This window comes from Salmo trutta, chromosome 17 (genome assembly GCF_901001165.1).
Source record: "Salmo trutta chromosome 17, fSalTru1.1, whole genome shotgun sequence".
NCBI classification, from domain to species: Eukaryota; Metazoa; Chordata; class Actinopteri; order Salmoniformes; family Salmonidae; genus Salmo; species Salmo trutta.
In genome coordinates this window covers 30,895,097-30,906,203 of record NC_042973.1, presented here as the reverse complement: position 1 = coordinate 30,906,203, position 11,107 = coordinate 30,895,097, and the positions used below count along the sequence as shown (strand labels likewise).

The following is an 11,107-nucleotide window of genomic DNA, read 5'->3' as shown; positions in this document are numbered from 1 at the left end:
AATTTTGATCTTCACATTGCCAAAACATCATCACTCAATAACTTCAAGAAGACTGATGAACCAAACTACTCAGTAATCTCCTCCATTTAGCCTAATCTCACACACTCACATGCACACACACATTTAAACAAAACAAATACTGTTTTTGTTGTTGTGATTACTGATCAATTCATTTACACATTTATAATTAGTACATTTTGTTATCTGTTTTAACAAACCTTTTTTATTTTTGTACTTATGTATTGTACTTATTTTTGTTGTGATGTGGTTTTCATATAAACCCTTGAGCTTCCAACCACCCCTGCACACTGCTATTTTTATTCATTTGTTTTTATCTGTATTGTATCTGTTTCAAGCTGACACACTTAACATCATTATTTTATGAGAACAGTAATACAAACTACTGGTGAATGCACAACATGTTAAAATATTCAGTCCATTTCACTAAAAGGGATTGATTCTAATGTTAGATATTAGCTTAGGCAAGGGCCATAGACAATGAACTGTTTGCATTCTTGGTTTCATCATTTAAATAAATTATATGCAATCTGATGTGGCACATGTAATGTCAGTTTAGTTGATAGCTGCTGGTCCAACTGTCCTGGAATGTTGATTTGAATGGGCATGGCTGTTCTAGTAAATGTAATTCTACGGTTGACAATCTCAATTACAATGCATCGAAGAAAGTTCTCTCTCTCTGGCTATGGCGCTCTACTTACATGTCCTCTGCTGGCCATACCTGGTATCTGACATGTGAGTTCACAGATCCAGGAAGTGAAATGTTATAGGTCCGTGAAAGCCACTCCTACTCTGCAAACAGGAAACTAAACATATCTCTGAAGCTCAGTCTTTTTATGTGTTTGAAAACGGCAGAAGCCATGGACTCGATCAGTTGTTCGATCTGTTTGGCGATACTAAAAGATCCAGTGACTATTCCCTGTGGACACAGCTACTGTATGGGCTGTATTAAAGGCTACTGGGATCAGGAAGACCAGAAGCTTGTCTGCAGCTGCCCCCAGTGCAGACAGACCTTCAACCCAAGGCCTTTTCTGAACAGAAACACAGTTATGGCTGAAATGGTGAAAACACTGACAGAAAAAAATACTAAAAAGAAGAAAAAGAAGACAAAACTCCAAGCTGCTCCTCCTGCTCACTGTTATGCTGGACCTGGAGATGTTGAGTGTGACGCCTGCACTGGGAGAAAATTAAAAGCTGTCAAGTTCTGTCTGGTGTGTCTGGCCTCTTACTGTGAGACACACCTCCAGCCTCACTATGAATCTCCTGCCTTTAAGAAGCACAAGCTGGTCAAAGCCTCCACACAACTACAGGAGAAGATCTGCTCTCATCATGACAAACTACTGGAGGTTTACTGCCGGACAGATCAGCAATGTATCTGTCATCTGTGTATGTTGGATAAACATAAAGGCCATGATATAGTCTCTGCTGCAGCCGAAATAACTGAAAAACAAGTAAGAACCTTAATTCGCTTGCTTAAATATTAAGAATTACAAAATAAAACAAATTGTCCCTATATACCATATTTGCATCTGAACAAGGACGAATTTCATGTATGAACTTGCAAAACAGGAAAACATACACAGAACACTACATAACCCTTTCCCTTCATAAGACGTGGACATTGACATGCCATAAAGTCTGACTATCATTTATTAGAACAGAAAAATAATAAATGAAATGACATTTGTTTCTCTACAGAGGCAGTTGGGGGAGAAATCTAAGCAGAGAATCAAGGAGAGAGAGAAGGAGATGCTGGAGGTGAGACAGGCTGTGAAGTCATTCAAGGTGAGTTTTGACCATTTGTGACCAACCGCCTCGATTCGGTCTTATGTAGCAAAACATTTTTGTACCAATATTTGAAATTGTGTTTTTTACATTGGATAAAAGTAGAGAGACAGAGCTAGAAAATTGTATATCATACACTGCAGTTAATGAACAATGGGAAAGTAATTCTGCTTTGAAAGTTGATTAACTAGTAACCCCACTTTTGAGAAAATGTCCTTTGAATATTTTGGTACACCTACAGGAGAGCTCTTCTTTGTCTACACTCATTCAGCATCGTTCACACCCTCTTAAGCATTAGCCCCACCCATCTCTTTAAGGATTCACATGTGAGGCCATGTGGTAAACACACGCTAAAATCTACGTTTATTTGTCACATGCATAGGATACAGGTGTAAACAGTACAGTGAAGTGGTTAGTTGCATAGTAGCAATATCAAAAACAGAAAGTATCCAGATAAAATATTTTATCATTAGTAGATGATGCTTACCTGACACACTTGTCTAAATTGATTGGTCATGTGAAGGAAATGCTATAACCCCCCCCCCCCCCCCCCCCCCACGGCCACATCTACTAGGTGGACAATGAACTAGCATAATCCCAACTCATACTACTACCAATACAAACATTGTCATAGATGTAGTATGAATCTGCTGGTAGCTAAAGCTAACAAACTAGGTTCAGTGTTAGCTAGCTAACATTAGGCTATAACTAGCAATTCAAATGGATTTTCTGATTCAAATAATATTACCTCACAGATCATACACGTAACGTTAGCAACGTTTGCTAGCTAACTAACAGTACGCTTTAACTTGCAATAAAAATGACTTTCTGACTAAATTAGAAACATATCTGAAAATGTAGCAAGACTCTTACATGGAGTCTACATGGATGATTGCTTCACGGCAGACTGGAACCATTTAACTCCGTTTTGTTTGTAGCTAACGTTACATCTTGTTTTGTCAGCGTTGTGTTAAGTCACTCCGGTTCACACTGACCATGGCCTGTGCAGAAATTAACCCATCATTTTTTCCAACTGATCTGTCGATAGCGCCTGCTAAATTCAAGGCATCAATGTTGTTTAGAAAATTAGTTCTCGATGGCTGATGTTATATCTTTTAAAAACAGCACGGTAGAAAGGACTGTCAACACGTTATAAACATAGCAGAGCAGCTCACGTTATAAACATATGGCAGACCAATGTAAACTCATCTCCTGGCATTTCCAGCCCATCCATTATCTCAGCCAATCATGGCTAGTGGGAAGGTTCCTGTCTTTTTCTGTGGCAAAGCTAACTAGGCTCGTAATTTAACAATTGTATTTGTATTTTTGGATGGAATACAAGTTTGTTATTAAGGCAAATGAAAGTTCACGTGTTCCAGAAGGCATTTCTGCCAAAAAAACGCATTTTGATAAAAAAATAAATGTTTACGTTCGAATGCCGCTCCTGTGAAGTAGTGACGTGTGACATGCTCCTAGTTTCCTTAAACAAGTCACATTTACATGCTTTCACTTAGCAGATAGTCCTTTCTAAGTGACTTACTATTTTTAAACTAAAGTCCAGCAAAACTAGAGCCAGTGAGGAACCCATGGAGGGCCACATTCCCATCCCACTGAGCCTCACTGTGGGGAACAGGCTGTCTGGATTTCTGGTGAGAGCTGAGTGAATGGGCTGATTAAAATGCCCCCCACCTCTCCTCTCTCTGTGTGTCCTAACAGCGCTCTGCACAGGCAGCAGTTGAGAGCAGTGAGAAGATCTTTACTGAACTGATCCGCTCCATTGAGGGAAGGCACTCTGAGGTGAAGGAGCTTATCAGAGCCCAGGAGAAGGCTAATGTGAGTCGGGCTGAAGGACTCCTGAAGCAGCTGGAGCAGGAGGTGGCTGAGCTGAAGAGGAGAGAGGCTGAGCTGGAGCAGCTTTCACACACAGAGGATCACATCCATTTCCTCCAGGTGACATCACTGTCCTCTCTGTCCATTGCAGTAGGAGTCACTCCTAAAGGGAAATCTTTAATTAAATTAATTGAATCTATAAATTGTGCCTTCCTGTATTATACTGATGCTAAAATGTTTATTCTGTTCTACTGAGCCATTAACTTTACAGTGAGGGGGAAAAGTATTTGATCCCCTGCTGATTTTGTATGTTTGCCCACTGACAAAGAAGCGATCAGTCTATAATTTGAATGGTAGGTTTATTTGGACAGTGAGAGACAGAATAATAACAAAAAAATCCAGAAAAACGCATGATTTCTGGCACCCAGGTGTCTTTTATACAGGTAATGAGCTGAGATTAGGAGCACACTCTTAAAGGGAGTGCTCCTAATCTCAGTTTGTTACCTGTATAAAAGACACCTGTCCACAAAAGCAATCAATCAATCAGATTCCAAACTCTCCACCATGGCCAAGACGAAAGAGCTCTCCAAGGTTGTCAGGGACAAGATTGTAGACCTACACAAGGCTGGAATGGGCTACAAGACCATCGCCAAGCAGCTTTGTGAGAAGGTGACAACAGTTGGTGCGATTATTCGCAAATGGAAGAAACACAAAAAAACGTCAATCTCCCTCGGCCTGGGGCTCCATGCAAAATCTCACCTCGTGGAGTTGCAATGATCATGAGAATGGTGAGGACTCAGCCCAGAACTACACAGGAGAATCTTGTCAATGATCTCAAGGCAGCTGGGACCATAGTCACCAAGAAAACAATTGGTAACACACTACGTACGCCGTGAAGGACTGAAATCCTGCAGCGCCCGCAAGGTCCCCCTGCTCAAGAAAGCACATATACATTCCCGTCTGAAGTTTGCCAATGAACATCTGAATGATTCAGAGGACAACTGGGTGAAAGTGTTGTGGTCAGATGAGACCAAAAGGGAGCTCTTTGGCATCAACTCAACTCGCCGTGTTTGGAGGAGGAGGAATGCTGCCTATGACCCCAAGAACACCATCCCCACCGTCAAACATGGAAGTGGAAACATTATGCTTTGGGAGTGTTTTTCTGCTAAGGGGACAGGACAACTTCACCGCATCAAAGGGACGATGGACGGGGCCATGTACCGTCAAATCTTGCGTGAGAACCTCCTTCCCTCAGCCAGGGCATTGAAAATGGGTCGTGGATGGGTATTCCAGCATGACAATGACCCAAAACACCCGGCCAAGGCAACAAAGGAGTGGCTCAAGAAGAAGCACATTAAAGTCCTGGAGTGGCCTAGCCAGTCTCCAGACCTTAATCCCATAGAAAATCTGTGGAGGGAGCTGAAGGTTCGAGTTGCCAAATGTCAGCCTCGAAACCTTAATGACTTGGAGAAGATCTCCAAAGAGGAGTGGGACAAAATCCCTCCTGAGATGTGTACAAACCTGGTGGCCAACTACAAGAAACGTCTGACCTCTGTGATTGCCAACAAGGGTTTTGCCACCAAGTACTAAGTCATGTTTCAAAGAGGGATCAAGTACTTATTTCCCTCATTAAAATGCAAATCAATTTCTAACATTTTTGACATGCGTTTTTCTGGATTTTGTTGTTGTTATTCTGTCTCTCACTGTTCAAATAAACCTACCATTAAAATTATAGACTGATAATTTCTTTGTCAGTGGGCAAACGTACAAAATCAGATGGGAATCAAATACTTTTTTCCCTCACTGTATGTTGGTATTGTTATATTTTCTTATTTCTTAGAACAATCGCACACACCCCCGCAGACCCCGCAAGGTGGGGGGCCTAAACAACGACAAAAACCATAGCACCAGATATCATATGAACATGTCATAAGCGTTTTTTTTTATGGCAAAATGTGTAGAATAGCAGGAAATTAATTCTAAAACGGCAGTTTATTGGGGGCGGGGAAACTGCGCTAAGCCTCTGGTCTACCTACAAGTAAGCATTTTGTTGGATGGTGTATACCATGTGCATCCCATACATACGACTAAGTAAAATAAAACTTTAAACTAATTTGTGTTTCTCAATAATCATATTTTATTTTTTTCCTGGTCTTTGAATCTAGAGTTTCCAGTCTCTCTGTGTCCCTCCTGGATCTGAGGCCTTACCCAGCATCACTATCAACCATCACGTCTCCTTTGAGGATGTTATGAAATCTGTCTCTGAGCTAAGAAACAGACTTGAAGATATCTGCGCTGGGGAGATAATTAAGATGTCTGTACAAAGTAAGGACACTTCTTTTTAGACCACATTAAAATATGGAATTCAATCAATTGCTGATGGTGACGTTCCAGATAGGGCATTTGATTTTCACCAGAGTGTTTCTTAAATGGATGCAGTTGACTGAATCTGGTAGTGCCATGGGAAGTTAAGCCCTGGAATTTGGGGAATTTTGCTTAAATTCATCAAAAAAGTTAGCTTATAACAGTGAACCTTTTTTGTGGGATACACAAGGCAATTCTAGGTCTTGTGGCATATTTTGGTTAAACTATCCCCAATTCAATGGAATTGCAACCCTCTTCATGCACAGTGCACTCTTCCATCACATGTACAGCTGATTCTCAAGATCTTGCACCCTAATGAGATGCTATTGAGGTAAGTTTTGATTACAATACTGGATGGGGTGAATATATTCTATATGACATACATGATTTTTTGTTAACTTGTAAATAGTAGCCTACAGCAAAGTGGGTTTAAATAATTTCTAACTTTTAACAATTTCTGCTAGTTAGTTTTTGCTAGCATGTGGGTAGCACATGCTAACTGAGGAGTGTTAATTCACCTGTTTCCATACATGTTTCATTTTAAATAATTTATCTTACAAAGGACTTGTTTAATCTAACTGCTTAACTATTTATCTGTACATGGAATTGTATTTAGGGTTGTTTTACCTTTTGTTTCTAATCTTTACAGGAAAATGCCACAGGCACTATCTGATGTGTGGAGACATTTCACTGCAGCTAATGTAGAATGAAAAGCTGTGTACATTTGCAAATACTGTGCCAAATCATATGTGAAGAATGCAACAAAGATGCAGAATCATCTGGCCAAGTGCATAAAGTTCCCTCAGCGCTCACAACAAGCAACCTCGGACAAAAGTCCCTCTACTTCTATTCGAGGTGAAAATGATGAATTAGACACCTTATCAATAGCAACAGCTCATGGTCCTCCTGGAATCAGAAGTTTTTTTGACTCAATGGAGGAACGTAGTCAGAGAAATGCTGATGAATGTCTTGCTCGAGCTGTGTATGCAACTGGTTCACCTCTGATGCTCACAGGCAATGTGTATTGGAAGAGATTTCTGAATGTTCTTCACCCAGCATACACCCCTCCAACCAGACATGCTCTATCTACTCATTTCCTAGATGCAGAGTTCAAGTGAAGGTCAAGCAAATCGTAGAGAAAGCAGAGTGTATTGCAATCATCTCTGATGGGTGGGCGAATGTTCGTGGGCAAGGTATAATTAACTACATCATCTCCACCCCTCAACCAGTATTCTTCAAGAGCATAGACACAAGGGACAACAGACACACTGGTCTCTACATTGCAGATGAGCTGAAGGCAGTCCTTGGACCACATCAGGTATTTGCACTGGTAACAGACAATGCTGCGAACATGAAGGCTGCTTGGACTAAAGTGGAGGAGTCCTGCCCTCACATCTCACCCATTGGCTGTACTGCTCATGCATTGAATCTGCTCCTCAAGGACATCATGGCACTGAAAACAATGGATACACTCTACAAGAGAGCCAATGAAATGGTTAGGTATGTGAAGGGTCATCAAGTTATAGCAGCAATCTACCTCACCAAGCAAAGTGAGAAGAATAAGAGCACCACATTGAAGCCGCCCAGCAACACCCATTGGGGTGGTGTTGTCATCATGTTTGACAGTCTCCTGGAGGGGAAGGAGTCTCTCCAAGAAATGGCTATCTCACAGTCTGCCGATATGGACAGCCCCATCAGAGGATCCTCCTGGATGATGTATTTTGGGAGAGAGTGGTAAGCAGCCTGAAACTCCTGAAACCTGTAGCAGTAGCCATTGCACAGATTGAGGGAGACAATGCCATCCTGTCTGATGTTCAGACTCTGCTTGCAGATGTAAGAGAAGAAATCCGTACTGCCCTGCCCACTTCACTGTTGCTCCAAGCAGAGGAAACTGCAGTTTTGAAATACATCAAAAAGCGTGAAGACTTCTGCCTGAAGCCCATACACGCCGCAGCGTACATGTTGGACCCCAAGTATGCTGGCAAGAGCATCCTGTCTGGTGCAGAGATCAACAAGGCCTATGGTGTCATCACTACCATGTCTCCCCCCCTTGGCCTGGATGAGGGCAGACATTTTTTGGTAGTCTGGTGAAGTATACTTCCAAGCAAGGGCTTTGGGATGGAGATGCAATATGGCAGTCGTGCCAACATATTTCATCAGCCACCTGGTAGAAGGGACTTAGGGGGAAGAGCCTCAGATTCCCAGTTGCCTCCATCATCCTCCAAATCCCACCAACATCAGCAGCCTCAGAGTGCAACTGGTCCTTGTTTGGGAACACACACACCAAAGCACGCAACAGGCTGACCAATAGAAGGGTTGAAAAATTGGTGGCCATCTAGGCAAATTTGAGGCTTTTTGGTCCTGACAATGAGCCATCCTTAACAAGGTTGGAAAGTGACAGTGAAGATGAGGCCTCAGAGTCTGATGTTCAAGAGGTGGACATTGAGGAGGTCCAGGGAGAAGACATGGATGCCTGAGAGGAAAACAACCAAAGCTTTAGTTTCTAGACTATCATTTTACAGATGTATGTTGAAAACGTTTTTGGGAGATGCGATGGATCCTTCAATATTCCCTTTCTATTGTTGTTCAGTGAAATAATCCCATGTGAAGTGTCAACTCATTTAATTAAAGTAAAATTCGTAACTAAATAGTTTTTTTTATTTCTATTGGAAGGATTTAATCATTTGCAATTATGTCTACTTATAATAAGGTAAAAGGTTTATGTTTCTGTTTCCATATGATATAGTAAATATATCCAATGCAAAAAACATCTACATTTCAATGGTATTAATATTAATTTGCATATATTTCCGTTAATTCCCACGGAATGTTTCCACCTCCAGAATATTTCTCAAAATGTGCAACCCTAGGCATGATCAGTCTGGATGGACCAGTCATGTTGGATTCTCTCTGTTTTCATAGTGTCAGAACTTCACATTGTCCCACCTCCTGGGCCCAGGACCAGAGAAGAGTTCTTGAAATGTGCGTTAAACACACACACAAAAACATACTTTTCTTTATTCAACAATACCCACTGACATCTTGAGTTCATCTTCACCACAGCTTTTCTCTCATATATTCACAGATTATTGCCAGCTGACATTGGATCCTAACACACCAACTCAACGTTTGTATCTGTCTGAAGAGAACACAAAGGTGGCATACAGTCGTGAGCGCCAGATCATACGTCCTCACAATCCAGAAAGATTTCAGATGTGGCACCAGGTGCTGTGTAAAGAGGGTCTGTCTGGAGCCTGCTACTGGGAGGTAGAGTGGATTGGGTTCGGGATTACTATAGCGGTCTCATATAAAGGGATCAAGAGGCACGGTGGATCAGAGTGTTGGTTTGGGAACAATGATAAGTCCTGGTGTTTGGTATGTTATTCGGATAGCTGCTCTATCAGGCACAATATGGCACCATTTGAGTCACGTTTGACATTTAATATGGACTTTGATAAGCACTTTACAGAAGAGATTAAAATCCCTGTCGCGCCCTCCTCCAGAGTAGGAGTGTACCTGGACCACAGTGCAGGAACTCTGTCCTTCTACAGCGTCTCTGACACAATGACCCTCCTCTACAGAGTCCAGACCACATTTACTGAACCCCTTTATCCTGGGTTCTATTGTAATTGTGATTCATCTGTGAAGATAATTCCTTTGCCTTAACACTACATGTGTCCAATCTTCACATACCAAAAACATCATCATAATTTACTGTAAATTGTTAAAAAAAGGACACTAAAGAAATTAAAGAAATAAGTGTTATTGTCATCAAGAATCAAATTTGATGACTCATTTTTATGTAAATATAAAACTTTAAAAGGAAAATAATAATGAGTAACATTTTCTGATCTGAAATGCAAAAAGCAACTGTGTTACTTACAGTAACAGCATGATGTATCTCAACTTGAGATGAGCTGGTGGAGATCATTTACGCAGATCTAAAGTAAAGTCAACAATGCACGCAATTAAATTATGTATTGTGTTGTTGAATTTTGTGGATTATTAATGGTTTGAAATGTTATTACTTTTTGGTAAACTCCCTTGTAGCCTTTGAGGGCTGGTTAGTGGACAGAAAAGGTAGTAGTCACCTTTAGAGAAGAACAAATTGCTTTATCAAAACCAAGAGAGGACAGCAGGGAGTCAGAAAGCTGAATCTATTGGCTGTCTCTAAAAATGTTACAAGCCGTCTCAAATCTCATTGGAGGAGTAGGTCAGAGAGAGAATAACCTCCTGGATCTTCTCCTCCAATGTGCTTTGAGAGGAATTTAGAAAACCAGGATAGAGGAAGCAAGGGTATGACAGCTAGTAACATTTTCAGACACATCCATTGTGTCTAATCTCTTTATTTTTCAAGCAGCAAACAAATTTGATTTCATGAGGCAAATCATGCTGTATTTGTTTTGCTGGATCTCTCTCTCTCTTTCTGAAAGCTGCCTATTCCTGTCTCTCGCTCAGTGCTCTCCAGCTTTTTAATTATTTTAACTAAACCCCCACCAGTGCTTAGGCTTTGATTGCAAAGCTTTATATTTGACTAAATTAAAAAAGTGGGGGAAACGCTGTCTAGGCAAGAGTGTATTTTAAGTAGAAACACGCAGAATACCGTGTGTGTAAAGCTCTCATTGAGCAATCACCACCAGGAGATTGAACTGCACAGCAAATAAAAAATCCTCAATCTTGTCCGTTTTTCCTTCTGGTTCCAAACCGTTGCTGATTTTCAGTTTAATGTTCTGATGCTGTAGTTCTTCACCAGGAGAGCAGGATAGCAACACAGCAGAGTGGCACATTGACTCGTCTCAACATTACACCACTTTTGACATCAGAAAAACTTTTTTGATTGAACTATCCCTATTAGTGTTTTCTATTTCTACTAATTATCTACCACTAGCCTTAAACCAGGCCTGTGTGTCTATATATGCGAAAGATTCAACCTCATACACGTCAGTGGCCACAGCTTGTGAAATCACTGCAACTCTCTAAACAAAGAGTTGCACTCAGTTTCAAAATGGGTGGCGAGTAATGAACTAGTCCTGAATATATTGAAGACTAAGAGCATAGTATTTGGTACAAATCACTCCATAAATGTTAAACCTCAGCTGAATCTGGTAAT

At 41.0% G+C, this 11,107-nt stretch overlaps 1 protein-coding gene across 1 annotated transcript; it reads left to right on the top strand.

Annotated features, from left to right (window-relative positions):
* The first annotated feature begins 777 nt into the window (after positions 1–777).
* LOC115152021 (tripartite motif-containing protein 16) lies at positions 778–10,677 on the top strand. Its single transcript, XM_029696468.1, has 6 exons — positions 778–1,469; positions 1,717–1,803; positions 3,520–3,753; positions 5,799–5,958; positions 8,920–8,979; positions 9,083–10,677. The coding sequence occupies exons 1-6, from the start codon at positions 855–857 to the stop codon at positions 9,661–9,663; spliced, it is 1,737 nt and encodes a 578-aa protein (XP_029552328.1). The 5' UTR covers positions 778–854; the 3' UTR covers positions 9,664–10,677.
* The last annotated feature ends 430 nt before the right edge of the window (positions 10,678–11,107 follow it).